At 42.2% G+C, this 15,448-nt stretch overlaps 1 protein-coding gene across 1 annotated transcript in view; it reads left to right on the forward strand.

Moving 5' to 3' along the window:
• Positions 1 to 10,574, forward strand: part of LOC132826373 (alpha-centractin) — a 56,875-nt gene extending 46,301 nt beyond the window's left edge. Inside the window, exons 9-11 of the mRNA XM_060842251.1 lie at positions 3,498 to 3,559; positions 5,164 to 5,204; positions 8,711 to 10,574. Of these exons, the coding sequence (XP_060698234.1) occupies positions 3,498 to 3,559; positions 5,164 to 5,204; positions 8,711 to 8,813 (206 nt within the window). The 3' untranslated portion in view covers positions 8,814 to 10,574. The remainder of the gene's footprint in view (positions 1 to 3,497; positions 3,560 to 5,163; positions 5,205 to 8,710) is intronic.
• Positions 10,575 to 15,448: the final 4,874 nt, after the last annotated feature.

Below are 15,448 nucleotides of genomic sequence, written 5' to 3' on the forward strand. Positions count from 1 at the left end.
GATTTGGAGACACTGGTGTTGGACTGGGGTATACAAAGTTAAAAATCACACAACACCAAGTTATAGTCCAACAGCTTCATTTGGAAGCACAGGTTTATTTGACAATCACCAGATGAAGGAGCAGTGCTCCGACAGCTAGCGCTGTTTATTTATGGTTAAAGTTCTAATAGGTTTGGGAAAATACCACTTAATTTCCAGTGAATATAATTCATAATTCAGTCTAAGTTGGCACCTTACAGTCAGATAAATGCAGGGACGGCTGATGTAGGATGTAGAAAGTAGAAATGACAGTGACACAATAAGCAAACATTTTTTTCAGTGGGTGTTTGAGGGTTCATGAGGAGAAATTCCCTATTACTATTTATTGTTATCTTTAAAAACATTCTAAGAGCTTGTCTTTGTCATTTCACTGAGAATAGCATCCAGAGGGAGATGCTCAAATAGGGAGAGGAAAGATGGATTGTGACTTTGCATTGGCCTGTATTTTACAGAATAGGAGAGCTTCATCTATCTATCCATACTGTTTAATATTTTGTCTGTCTAGTGAGATCTTTCTTTCTGCACTTCATTTCTCAGTTGTAGAGTTGATCTTTGTCCTAATTGATTTTAACCTACTGCGAATCCTCTTGCAAGGATGCCTTCCTTGAAGAAGCTCTCTTCCTCCCTCTACAATGCTCCTAGTTGATCTTTGTCTAATCAGTCTCCGTAGCTTATTTCCATTTCAAAATGCTCAGCCTTAGTACATTAACTGTTAGAAATTGTTTAAGGATAAGCATGCAGCAATTAATAAACATAATCCCCTCCATCTGTCTTTTCAGTCTATATTATTTGGGAGATCACAGTGTAAGTTTGTCCCATCTCTGATACCATTGCAGAAACTATGCTAATAAAAACTTGCTGTGTGATTATGAGGAGAGATGCTAACAGAGTAAGAAGTGAACATGCCACAGCGTTGGAAGAACTTGAGTTCTTGAATGTTTGTCATCTATGGGCTTTAACTGTTGGAAACTGTTTTCTGTGAAAGTCCAATGTGAATCATTAACTCCCCCCCCCCCCCCCCCCCCCCTTTTAATCAGTTGCTCTGTTAAAATTAATGGACAAAGCATCTTGCTGGGATCCAGTGACCTTTTGTCCTCTGCCTCTCCTTCCTCCCTGTCTGAATTCCCGAGAGTCCCTCCCCAATTAAAAATTAATAAGTTCTGTCAAACTGTTTGAAGGAAAGGCAGTGTTTATTTTTATTAGAGGTAGAAGGGGGAAAGTGAGGCTAAATGTTCTATTGAGATCATATAACAAGAGTATGTAATGTGAGTAAATCCTCATCGGGATGGGATTTCGGAGAGCTGGAGAAATGTTTGATCCATTCGGAAGTAGCTTTTTCAGAGTATACCAAGCCCTTTCACACAATAATAGAGAGAGCACATTTGATTTATTGTATTTATTCCTGTCTTTTCAGGATACAGATAAACATCATCTGACTTGGATGCATTCAGTAAAGTAGCAGACAAAAGAAAATGCCGTAGGAGCTGATTGCTTGTCTTAAACCAGACAAATGTGGCTCTGTTGCACAAATCCTTCATTTCCATTAAAATTGTTGTTGTGATATCTTAGTCCTTCACTCTGTGCCACGAGAACCTTTACATGAATTAATGCAGCAATTTATGTTGTACACACTGTTATCGAGAAACAACTGTTCCACAGCATTATATTGCCCCCTAGTGGAAACACCATCATATGGATTGATTTGGAGATACTGGTGTTGGTCTGGGGTGTACAACGTTAAAAATCACACAACACCAGGTTATAGTCCAACAGGTTTAATTGGAAGCACACTAGCTTTCGGAGCGACACTCCACAATCACCTGATGAAGGAGCGGCGCTCCGAAAGCTAGTGTGCTTCCAATTAAACCTGTTGGACTATAACCTGGTGTTGTGTGATTTTTGTATGGGAAAAGGATGTCAAGTTTCTCTCCTAAAGGTATACACAAGAAAAATGCTTGATAGATTCTTCAAACCTGTCACATGATGGGATATCAGAAGGTGGAAGTTAGATTGTGCATTCAATGTGTGATACAAAATCATTAAGTTTCTTTAACTTTCTTCGTGAGTCAGGGAGACACTTGCACCAGTAATTACAACTCATTTCATCGTTCTCAAGGAGTTCTGGATCTGTTCTTTTTTCCCTCAAAGGTGCCTCAGGCAGATTGTGAAGGTACAGTACTGTACTTAGGTAGTTCCAAAACCATCTGCTGTGATAAAGAATGTCCCTATCCTCAGGTTAGGGAAAGTGGAAATTAGTGAAGAATTGAAGTTCCACTGGAACAAGGAGCAGATCAAGCAACTGTCCAATGCCATCAGAGAAACCCTCATTATGAAATATTCCTTTCAGTTTTCCTTTGGAGTTTTGTTCTTAAGTTGACAAGACTTGAAAAGATACAGAATGTAACTTGCAATAAAAAGTTTTCCATTAACTATACTAACTTCCTTTCTTGGTTAAGGTTCTGATGAGGAACCTGTGTGTAATATATCCAGTGTTAGCTGTCCTTCAGTAACTCGCTCACCTCTGAATCAGAAGACTGTGTGTTCAAGATTAACTCCAGAGACAGTAGCGCATGATCTAGGTTTAAATTTCTGTGCAGCAGCATTGTTGGAGTTGCCATCTTTCAGAAACAATGTTAAAACAAAGGCCGTAACACCGTGACAGGTGAATGCACAAGATCCATGGCAGTATTTCAACGAAAAGCTAAAGAGTTCTCCCTGCTATCCCAGCCAACACTTACCCTTTAACCAACACTAATAAAGTCAACTGTCTGGTCATCATAGCATTGCTGTTTGTGTGAGGTTTTTGGCTGCCATGCTTCCAACATTACAACAGAGAATAGTCTTCAAAATACATAATTAGCTGTAAAATGCTTTTGAACACCCTGAGTTTGTGAAAGGTTCAATTTAAATGTAAGTTCTTTCTTTTTAATAGTTTATCTTCCCAAAGATAAGCAGGATATAGGTGGCAATACTGATCCTTTGATGTCATGGAGTATGTAGCACACCCTGAATTGAAGCTTGTGGATTGCTGGAAGCTGTTCTATAACAAACATTAATCTGAATGGAAACAGGTGAAACAACTCTTTCACAGTTGTTTAAAAGTTACTCGTAACGTTTGGTGGAAAATTTTAGATAATAGGGCAGGTTTCCAGTTGCAGAAATTTGCTTGTCTTACTGATGGATGAAGTGATCAGTTTACTGTTCAGATGTTCTGATTTTTTTCCACAGGTTTAGTGGATTAGAGATGGATTGAAGTCTCAAGCAGCGATCTGAAGCAATTCTCAATCTACTTGAAATTTCACAGTCCAGCACATTTAATTTCCAAAACAGATTTTAAATTTAGCACAGTGAACATCTGGTTGGAAAAGCTATTGAGTACTGATGCACATGACATAATGGTTGGCTTATCCCTGTCTCGTCGCCAACTGCTTTTAATTTGCTATTTCTTTTAAACACAGGATTTGGTGATAGACTTCTGAGTGAAGTAAAGAAATTGGCACCAAAAGATATAAAAATAAAGGTATTGTTTTCTGTTCCAACACCCCATATGTTGACATCACCTTTCCTCCTCAACTGGTTCACAGCTAATTTTGTGTAAGTGTGAGACAATCGATCGTGGAGTACGTGAAACAGACTTTACTGATAGCGAGTTTTGAGAAGAGTAGCTCGGGTTGAGGTTCTGGATGTAGGTTTCCTTGCTGAGCTGCAAGATTCATTTTCAGACTTGTTTCAGACAACAAGCAAAACTAACATCATTTACAAAATACCTTGCAAGAACTGTAACAAACACATTGGACAAACAGGCAGAAAACTAGCCACCAGGGTACATGGACATCAACTAGCCACAAAAAGTCATGACCCTCATCTGTATCCTTATATACAGATGAGGAAGGACACCACTGCGACTGGGAGAACATATTCATCCTAGGACAAGCCACGCAGGAGAATTCCTAGAAGCATGGCATTCCAACCGGAACTCTATCAACAAATACTTGGATCCCATTTACCGCCTCCTGGAGGGGAATGACGTCACCACAGGAAATGGCATCACCGACCAAGGAGCCCTAAACACAAATAGAAAACGAGCCATACTACCAGTGCTTCATCCGGAGGCTCACTGACTATGTTACTGCGTATGGTGGCAAAACGTCTGAAAACAAACCTTGCAGCTCAGTGAGCAAACCTACATCCAGACTTTACTGATGCCTGAGGTGAATGATAGGCCCATCCAGAACAATAGAATATGTTCCCTTTATGTTCGCAGGCCTGTGAAGGTCCGTTGAAAACTGTGCTCTATTAATACACATCATTTCCTGCATAGAATCACAGAATTATTACAGTGCAGTAGGAAGCTTCTTGACCCTTGTGTCTCTGAATATTGTTGTCTACGATATCCAACATCAATCTCCTATTTTTATTGGAACCTGTTCATTGTACATACTCGCAAGTACACTTTTTATATTTCTGAAGTTGGGAAGAGGATTATTCATTCCAGCTTCTCAATGTTGTTGTGCCAATGATTTGATTCAGTCTTGGCCAATCTGCGTAAATCTTTGTATAATTGCCAAGGTGGAATTTGAAACAAATGCAGAAAATGTTTTACAGACTCACCATATTTGACAGCATCTGTGAAGGGAGAAACAGAGCTTATGTTCGGAGTCCAGTAGGACACACTTTTTTTCAGATGAGAATTTGGGTGGAATTTGACCTTGCATCCTTTGTTTATCACTCCCACAATATGAGCAGTATAGACATATAAACACATGTTCACAGACTTGACCATACACCAGGGATCATCTTAATTTAGATTCAGTACAAAGAAAGAACAATCACAGTTGTATACATTAAAAAGTTGGATATTTTTCTTTAAATTAAGGTTTTAAATATTTAACTACCACATGGACTCTGAAATAAGAAGTGCCGGAGCACTTTTCTTATATTAAAGATTGCATTTTAGAAACATTTCCAAAAGAAAAGTTAAAACAAAATAAAACTTCTTAGAGGCACTAAAAGCTTATAGTAGTTTGATGCTGAAATGATCTCTTCTAGAAGATTAGATCTTGCAGATGTGTAAACTATTGAGGTTAATAATACTTTATCCTTTCCGTATCTATTTCGTTACAGATCTCCGCCCCACAGGAGAGGTTATACTCCACGTGGATAGGGTGAGTAGGTAACGTGAGGTACAATGCTTTTGAAAATGACTTCGCAAAATACGGTTTGACCATATCTCCGATTTCTTTGGCAAAGTAAAGTTTTTGTTAGTAGAGGTTTCACTGTGTTGCTTTCTGAAAGCTGTTAGATCTATCATTTTGTCACATTGTCGGATTTATCCTGGTCAGTCCAGCTTTGGCCTGACTAATGGGAAAGGACTTTGCAGACTCTTCAATCCTTCTAATGACCATTTCCTTTTGCAATCATAGCCTTACTCTTCAAACATGCATTCGCCATCTGGTTTCCTTATCATACATCACAGAACCAGCTCCCAAAAATATAGTTCATCTTTTCATCTATTACTCTTGTAAATGCCATTTATATAAAAGTTAATGGGGTATTTGATTGTTATGGAATCTCTGTGCTACCATCCGTTGCTCTTAAGAGTCATTGGGGATGCCTTCAACCCAAAATGCTTAGGTTTAGATCAGGTTGGAAGTAAAGTATTAGAAATCTTAAACATTACCCCATTCCTAACACTTCCAGTTTTAATGGGGACAGAATAGGAGTCAGAAACCAGCCAGCTCACTCCCAGGAAGAGAGAGGCCATTTAAACATTATTATAAAAGATGCGTGTCTCAAATTTAAAGACCTTTTTAAATGTTATGCTGGCTGGCTGGGTTTCCAGAGCCTTGAGGAAATCCAACAGCTAAAGGATGCCAACAACTGCAGGATCCATGAGGCAAGCTTTGTTTTGTTTGCCTTTCTGGTTATCTGCTGAAATTACGTACCCTGCTTCTGCAGCTGTCCCATGAGCAAACATATCCTCTGAACTGTGACCCTGCCCATCCAGCGTTAGCAGCCTCCCTTAGGGCAGCACAGTGGCTCAGTGGTTAGCACTGCTGCCTCATAGCGCCAGGGACCCAGGTTCAATTCCAGCCTCTGGAGACTGTGTGGAGTTTGCACATTCTCCCCGTGTCTGCGTGGGTTTCCTCCGGGTGCTCCGGTTTCCTCCCACAGGCCAAAGATGTGCAGGTAAGGGTGAATTGGCCATGCTAAATTGCCCGTAGTGTTCAGGGATGTGTAAGTTAGGTGTGTTAGTCAGGGATAAATGTAGGGTAGGGAAATGGGTCTGGGTGGGTGAGTGACTGTTCGGAGCGTTATTGTGGACTTAGGCCAAAGGACCTGCTTCCACACTGTAGGAATTCTAACGTTCTTCTCTGATCCCCGCCATCTCCTCACCAGCCCCCATGCCTCCTGTCCCTCTGGTCCACAGGGGACTATGGACACTCAGTCCTTGAACTTCTAGGTCTCCTTTGGCATTGCTCATGGGCAGTAATACAGGCAGTCTAAATGACAGAAAATAGAAATCAAACAGGCTGAGCTGAACTATGTGAATCACTTGGGCAGAACAGAAAAGTTCAGTGGGTTGGAAACCACTCACACAGTTAAGTATTTTTCGGAAGGGAAGAATTCTCAAAACATTTGAAAAATAGAAAGCTACAAGTAGAGTTAGAAACTAAAAAGACGCTGCTTTTTGCATTCTGGTATGGCTGTGATTACTCCACACCTACCATGTCACACTGTGGACTAAATCCAAGGTGTAATTCCAAAACAAAGAACTGCAGGTGATAGAAATCTGAAACGAAAACAGAAATTGCTGGAGAAACATGACAGGTCTGGCAGTATCTGTGGAGGGAGAGAGAGAGAGAGACAGAGAATGTTAATGTTTCGATAACTCTTCTTGGAGTACAGTTCTGAAGAAAGGTCACTGGACAAGAAATCTTAACTCTGTTTCTCTCTCTGTAGATGCTGCCAGACCTATGGAGTTTCTCCAGAACTTTCTGTTCTTGTCCAAGATGTAGTTTGTCTATGAGGTCAGAATAGATCAGTCAGCATCAGAGAGTCATAAGTACTAGCTCACAATAGGAACAATTTGCTACAGCCTTTATCAGGGGAAAACATTCCTGGGTGTTTCACAGGAGGCTCATGAAACACAATTGGACGGATGGGTGTAGGCTTTAGAAAGTGAGGTACATGGGATGGAGAGGTTTGTGGGAGATGGGCAAGTGCCAGCTGCAAGGTAGCTGAATATAGGCCCACTACTGATGGAAATGTTCACTTTAGACATGTGCGAGCAACCAGAAATGGGCAAGTATAAAAATCTCTGAAGGATACAAAGAAAGGGAATGATTGGGTCTCTGAAATGATATAAAACAAGAATGAGCGTTTTAAAATTGACATATTTTCAGATGAAAGTCAACAATATGTTAAGGTGGTGAGTGAACAGGACTGGGTCCAAGGTTAAGATGTGGAAAGCAGAACTTCGGATGATACCAAGTTTATGGAGGTTGGGAGATAGGAGACGAACAAGAACATTGACATAGGCATATTTAGAGGTGACAAGGCACAGTGGACTAAGCAGGGAACAGAGGAGGCTGTTGTTATGGAATAGAACTAAATGGCCTTTGTGCTGGAAAAATATGTCCTCAGAAGCTCATCTCAGGGTCAAATGGAACTCAAGTTCAAAAGGTCTGGTTCAGCCTCAGACTGCCTGGACGGAGGATGGAGTATGGGGTGAGGGAATAGAGTTTGTGACAGGGACTGAAACTGATGAAGTCTTCCCAACATTATTTGGAAGAAATTGCTGCTCAGTGCTGGATGTATAACTGGCAAGACAGATTAGAAATGGTGGGCACAGTAAGTGAGCTGGTGAATAGGTTTTTGGCAAAGAGGAGAAAGTGAGGAGTGCAGATGCTGGAGAGTCAGAGTCAAAAAGTGTGTTGCTGGAAAAACACAGCAGGTCAGGCAGTATCCGAGAAGCAGGAGAATCGACAACTCGAGCACAAGCCATTCATGAGGTTGCCTGGTTGTCATCAGCAGACATGGGAGCTGAGGAATAGTGTCTGGTTGCAAACTAGGAGAGAGACAAGGATAGAACCTTGGTATATACTAGAAGTAATGCTATGGAGTGAGAAGGGAAACAATTGTTAGTGATCTATAACTGGATAGCGAGGAATGGAAGCAGGTGATCAGAGTCTCACTCAGCTGGATGACAGTGGTCAGACTTTGGAGGAGCATGGTGTGGTAACCATTGCCAGAGGTTGCTGTAAGGTTAAAAGGTGAGCTAAGAGACAGGAGGTGCACAGACAGGAGAGTAGGTGGCTGCTATTGTCCTGCTTTCATAATTGTGAATTCAGTGCAGGAGTGGGTACAGAAGCCTGATAGGGGAGATTTTCAGACATGGAGTTGTAACCAACATGGGAAATGGGCATAGATCTTGGAGACAAGGGTATGTTCAGGGTTGGGAGAAGAAAGGAAGGTTGGAGATGGAATGTTAATTTGAAAGGTAAAGGAGTCAAGGAAGGGAGAGAGACAAGTCCTAGGTACAGATTCTCAAAAATGAGCAAATAAATCCTGCTCTTTTTTTGAGTATGTAATGTAAAGATTTTATTTACAAAGTAGGGAAGCTTATGTTTGTTATCTTCTAATATTTGCATATTTGATTATTTTACAGAGGCTCTATTCTGGCATCGCTTGACACGTTTAAGAAAATGTGGGTGTCCAAGAAAGAGTACGAGGAAGATGGGGCCAGAGCAATACATAGGAAGACATTCTAAGCACCTGTCAGAATTGGCCCATACACAAACTCACTCTGATGTAAACCTCGCTTGTCTGGGTATGGTGTATGCCTGTAAGAAGGTGAATGTGTGTAATATGAGAGCACCGAGGAGATACAAAGACTGGTTTTGGGACACACGTGATCAAAATAAGAGAGATTTTGGTCATTTTCATTTTTTGTCTGCTTTCCCCCACCCCTCTACACTTCCCCCCCAATTATGTTGTCATTTATAGTTAACATGTGGTGTGGGAGTCCAGCTATACATGAAAACATGCCAACTGCAATTGGCTATGGCCACAGTCTCTGAATTCTCTGAGGTTATGATGTGAAGCCAGAGTAAGCAGCAAGAGGAAATGAAAGCTCCCGAGGCAGTTGAGTGGATGTTAAAAAGTGTGGTATGAATGGTAATTTTTAACAGGTTTTTGTTCCTATTGCTTTTGAGACTGGTAAGGAATTTGTAACCTATTGTGCGTAGACAGATTGCACGTCCTGATGTTCCTGAATTTTTTAAGAAGTATATCAGCAGAGCTCCGTATGAAATATATATATATATATATCTCCCAGTGCTTTTTGTCCATGTCTAGTAACACTAACATATACTGGCTTGTGTGCCTACTAGAGGAGGTACCACTTTTAACCCCGCAGGCTGCAAGCATTTTGTGATATTTAGTCAGGTGTTAACAGAGAGAACAAATCAACTGAAAAGCCCTTTAGAAAGCAAGGGCAGACTAGTGGTAAAGTGTGCAGCATGTAAGATATTTTTAAGTTATTTTTCTCTCTTCCTCTATAAATGTTTTAAGCTAAGCCAATAGAAACAGGTCAGAAATTCCAGCTTAAAACATTGGTTGCCATATGTAAGAAATGAAACATATTTGAAACTAAAATAATTGTCAGTAATACATTATTGGGCAAGAGGTAAGTGCAATGCAGTTTAAAGCCAATTGAAGAACAGGTATTGTTCACTTCAGTTCATTCCGATAACCACCACCCCAGTCATATTGTATCCAACTCCAATTTACTGACTCTTGGTTCAAGGAATGCAAACAATGGTTTAGACTGCAGTTGCTTTCAGTATTTATTTCCCAACCATTGGCACTGGAGGGACGGGGTGGTGAGACTGGAGTGATAGGGGTAAAAAAGGAAGTTGTAATTTGAATCGCTCAGAATCAGGAACAAAATTCAAAGCTGTGGCAGAAGGCCTTCCTCTTAATAATACTCTCATAATGTTTAGCATGAAAGAAATGAACAAAGTATTCATTTGAAAATGAAACGCTGATATTTAAGCCTTAGAACTGTTTGTAGTGTCACGTACCACTACATTCGAGCAGTAACACATGTTATAAGTGCCAGTCGTTTTTTTTTTAAGAAGTGCAGTAGTTAATACCAACAGTAATGAAGGGAACTGCTATCAACCACTGAACATGTTCTGCTGAGAGTAAACATGACAACATAGTAGATCAGCCTCTTCATTGTTTTGAGTTAATTTGAATGACAAACTAAATTGTTTAAACCTTTACCTTAGCATAAATGTCTTAGAAAGTCACCAAAATTGACTGAGAACATCACTGACATTAGTTTGTCATGACTGCTGTAGATCTAGGTCTCCTGTACGATGGTGAAGACTTTGAATAGGTCCGTTCTGACTGTAGCTTTTCCTACGTTATCATCCATTGTTTTACCATGCAGAAGTATTGCAAACTGTGCTGCCAGGTGATGCCACTGTACTTGAGAACCTTAAAATAAAAACTGTTCAAAAGCACTTGCGATTGCTTCTGTAATCACTAACATGGAGATCAGTACCACCAGGCATAAAAAGATGTATATATTTAGGCATTTTTCACAAGCATCTATTGCACAACAGCTTTTTCCTCAGAACCTCCAAAAACACCACCTCACACATCTTTGAAGTTTAGTCGCTCTTATGCAAGTAAATTGATTGGAACACAATGATTCTACATCAAAAAGGTGAGTCACTGATATAATAATTTACAGTTTGTGCTAGGATTTGTAGCTCAGGTGCTCGTTGTTGAGGTTCTGTTCGCCGAGCTGGGAATTTGTGTTGCAGATGTTTCGTCCCCTGTCTAGGTGACATCCTCAGTGCTTGGGAGCCTCCTGTGAAGCGCTTCTGTGATCTTTCCTCCGGCATTTGTAGTGGTTTGAATCTGCCGCTTCCGGTTGTCAGTTCCAGGACAAAGGACCCGATACCCAGCATGAGCAAAACCAACGTAGTGTACAAAATCCCATGCAAGGACTGCACAAAACACTACATAGGACAAACAGGAAGACAGCTAACGATCCGCATCCATGAACACCAACTAGCCACGAAACGACACGACCAGCTATCCTTCGTAGCCACACACTCAGATGACAAGCAACATGAGTTCGGCTGGGACAACACTACTATTATAGGACAAGCCAAACAGAGAACAGCCAGGGAATTCCTAGAGGCATGGCACTCATCCACAGATTCAATCAACAAGCACATCGACCTGGACCCAATATACTGACCAATGCAACGGACAGCTGGAACTGACAACCGGAAGTGGCAGAGACAAACCACTATAAATGCCGGAGGAAAGATCACAGAAGCGCTTCACAGGAGGCTCCCAAGCACTGACGATGTCACCTAGACAAGGGACGAAATGTCTGCAACACAATTTCCCAGCTCGGTGAACAGAACCACAATATCAATTTACCTCATGAATAGGCAGAGAACACGCTGAGTAGGAACAGACATGGGACTGCTGAGTAAGTGAGGTTATATATTTGGGTGGTTGCGTTACCCGAAATACTACTTAGTGTCCCCCACCCATCCTCCTCTAACCAAACAAAAAGGTTCTGTGCGCCAGATTGGTAAGGTAACTAGCTATTTTTTTATTCTTTATTTTTCTTCAGTCTCTTTGGGAATTTAGAATCCTGGGAATGGAGGTTAGGGCAGTTGAATGTTCCTACTGCAGACTGTGGGAGGTAAGGGTCACCACTGATGTCCCTACTGACTGCACCTGCAGGAAGTGCACCCAACTCCAGTTCCTCAAAAACTATGTTAGGGAACTGGAGCTGGATGAACTTCGGATCATTCGGGAGGCAGAGGGGGTTATTGAGAGGAGTTACAGGGAGGTAATTACACATCAGGTACAAGAAAGAGGCAGGTGGGATACAGTCAGGGGACAGAAAGGGAACTGGCAGGCAGTGCAGGGAACCCCTGTGGCAGTTCCCCTAAAAAACAAGTATACCATTTTGGATATTGTTGGTGGGGGGGTTACTTACCAGGGGTAAGCCATTGTGTACAGAGTCTGTCCCTGTTGTTCAGAAGGGAATGGGGAAGAGAGCAGAGCATTAGTCATTGGGGACTCCATAGTTAGGGGGATAGATAGGAGGTTCTGTGTTGATGAGAGAGACTAGTGTGTTGCCTCCCAGGTGTCAGGGTTCGTGATGTCTTGGATTGTGTTTTCGGGATGCATGAGGGGGTGTGGTCCACATAGACACCAACGACATAGGTAGGAAGAGAAATGGTGAGTTAAGACAGAAATTCAGGGAGCTAAGGTGGAAGCTTAGTGCTAGAACAAAGAGTTGTTATCTCTGGTTTGTTGTCCGTGCCACGTGCCAGCATGTGATGAATAGAGAGAGAGAGAGGAGTTGAACACGTGGCTACAGGGATGATGCAGGAGGAAGGGTTTTGGATACTTGGGGCTCATTGTAGAGTGGGTGGGATCTGTACAAACAGGATGGTCTATACCTGAACCCAAGGGGTACCAATACCCAGGGGATGAAATTTGCTAATGCTCTTCAGGAAGGTTTAATAAATTCAGCAGGGGAATGGGAATCTAAGTTGTAGTCCTGACCTCGAGGAGGTTGAAAGTAGTGAGGTCAGAAATTAGGTTTAACAGTCACAGAAGTTCACACAGGCAGGCATGTGTGACTAATACCAGCAGCATCCAGAGTAAGGTGGGTGAACTGGCAGCATGGGTTGGTATCTCAGACTTTGATGTTGTGGCCATTTCAGAGACATGGGTACAGCAGGGTTATTGCAGGTTCCAGGATTTAGATGTTTCAGTAAGAACAGAGGAGACGATAAAAGAAGGGGAGTTGTGGCACAGAGTCAAGGACAATATTATGGTGGCTGGATGTTTGAGAACTCATCTACTGAGGTAGTATGGACTGAGGTTAGAAACAGGAAAGGAGAGGTCTTGGGAGCTTTCTATAGGCCTCTGAATAGTTCCAGAGGTGTAAAGGAAAGGATAGCAAAGATAATTCTGGGTAGGAGAGCGAGTAACAGGGTAATTGTTATGGGGGATTTTAACTTTCCAAATGTTGGCTGGAAATACAAGAGTTTGAGTACTTCAGATGGGTCAGTTTTTGTCTAATGTGTCCAGGATGATTTCCTGACATATTTTGTAGACAGGCCAACAAGGGGCAAGGCTACATTGGATTTGGTACTGGGTGGACAGGCAGGTAGTTCTGAGGAGGTGGGGAGGCTACATAAAGACTTAGACAATTTAGGAGAGTGGTCCAAGAAATGGCTGATGAAATTCCATGTGAGCAAATGTGAGGTCTTGCACTTTGGAAAAAAGAACACGGGCATGGACTATTTTATAAATGATGAGAAAATTCATAAAGCCAAAATACAAAGAGATCTGGCCCCACACCTCAGGAAGCACATACTGTCACTGGAGCACGTCCAGCGGAGATTCGCACGGATAGTCCCTGGAATGGTAGGCCTAACATACGACAACCAGCTGAGGATCCTTCTAGAGTTTAGAAGGTTGAGGGAAGATCGAATAGAAACTTACAAATAATGCGTGGCTCAGAAAGGGTGGAAGCTGGGAAGTTGTTTCCGTTAGGCGGGGAGGCTAGGACTCATGGGCACAACCTTAGAATTAAAGGGGGTTAATTTAGAATGGAAATGAGACATTTTTTCAGCCAGAGAGTGGTAGACCTGTGGAATTCATTGCCACTGAGCACAGTGGAGGCCGGAACATTAAATGTCTTCAAGGCAGAGATTGATAAATTGTTAATCTCGCAAAGAAGGGATACAAGGAGAGTGTGGGTAAGTGGCATTGAAATGCCCGTCAGCCATGATTGAATGGTAGAGTGGACTCGATGGGCTGAATGGCCTTACTTCCACTCCTATTTCTTATGGTAAAGAACCCAGCCAGGTGTTAGATTTGGAGATAGGTGAACACTTTGGTGATAGTGACCACAATTTGGTTATGTTTACTGGAGTGATGGAAAGGGATAGATATATAACGAAGGGCAAGAGTTATTGCTGGAGGAAAGCAATTATGCGATTTAGGATGCATAGGATGGGGACAGAAACAACAGGGAATGGACACAACTGAAATATGGAGCTTATTCAAGGAACAGCTACTGCATGTCTTTGATAGGTATGTATATATCAAGCAGGGAGGAAGTGATCGAGTGAGGGAGCCACGTATTACTAAAGAAGTCGAATCTTTTGTCAAGAGGAAGAAGGCGGCTTATGTTGGGATGAGACATGAAGGCTCGGTTAGGGTGATTGAAAGTTACAAGTTACCCAGGAAAGACCTAAACAGAGCTTAGAATTGACATTTCAGGCATAAGCCCTTCATCAGGAATGAGGTTTGTGGGTTGGAATGAGAGATAAATGTGAGGGGTGCAGGGAAGGCAGCTTGGAAAGCGATAGATGGATGAAGATGAGGGAGAGGGTGATAGGTTGGAGGGGGTAGTGATGGATGGGGTCCAGAGGGTGGTGCTGAGTTGGAGGTTTGGGACTGGGCTAATGTGGGGGGTGAGGGGAAATGAAGCTGTTGAAATCCACATTTATTCCATGTGGTTGCAGGGTCCCAAGGCGGAATATGAGGCATTCCTCCTGGAGGCTTCAGATGGTAACGGTTTGACTGTGTAGGCAGCCCAGGACCTGCATGTCCTTGACAGAGTGGGAGAGGGAGTTGGAGTGTGCAGCCACAGAGCCTTTGGAACTGTCCATCACTCTCCCTCTGACCTATCACTTTCGCAGCTATTTCCACCTTCCCCATTTATCTGTCACCCACAAGCCTCATTCCAGATGAAGGGCTTATGCCTGAAACATAGATTCTCCTGTCCCTCAGATGCTGCCTGACCTGCTGTACTTTTCCAGCACCACATTCTCAATTCAGATGGGATTTATCCTCTGAATCACTGGGAAGCCAGACAAGCGATTGCAGAGCCTTTGGCTTTTGTCTTTATGTCATCACGGTCTACAGGAATAGTACCAGAAGACTGGAAGATAGCAAATGTCCCCTTGTTCAAGAATGGGAGTAGGGAGTGCATTGGTAATTATAAACTAGTGAGCCTTACTTCGGTTATGGGTAAAGCGTTGGAAAAGTTTAAGAGACAGGATTTATGATCATCTAGAGAGGAATAAGTTGATTAGTTTTGTGAAGGGTAGGTTATATGCCTCACAAACCTTAGAGTTCTTTGAGAAGATGACCAAACAGGAGGATGAGGGTTAAACTGGTTGATGTGGTGTATATGAATTTCCGTTAAGCATTTGATAAGGTTCCCCACAATAGGTTATTGCACAAAATGCAGAGGCATAGGATTGAGGGTGGTTGAGCAGTTTGGATCAGAAAGTGCCTTCTTTCAGCTCGCCAGAGTGGTGGTTGATGGGAAATG

The sequence above is a fragment of the Hemiscyllium ocellatum genome, chromosome 22 (assembly GCF_020745735.1).
Source record: "Hemiscyllium ocellatum isolate sHemOce1 chromosome 22, sHemOce1.pat.X.cur, whole genome shotgun sequence".
In the NCBI taxonomy this organism is placed as follows: Eukaryota; Metazoa; Chordata; class Chondrichthyes; order Orectolobiformes; family Hemiscylliidae; genus Hemiscyllium; species Hemiscyllium ocellatum.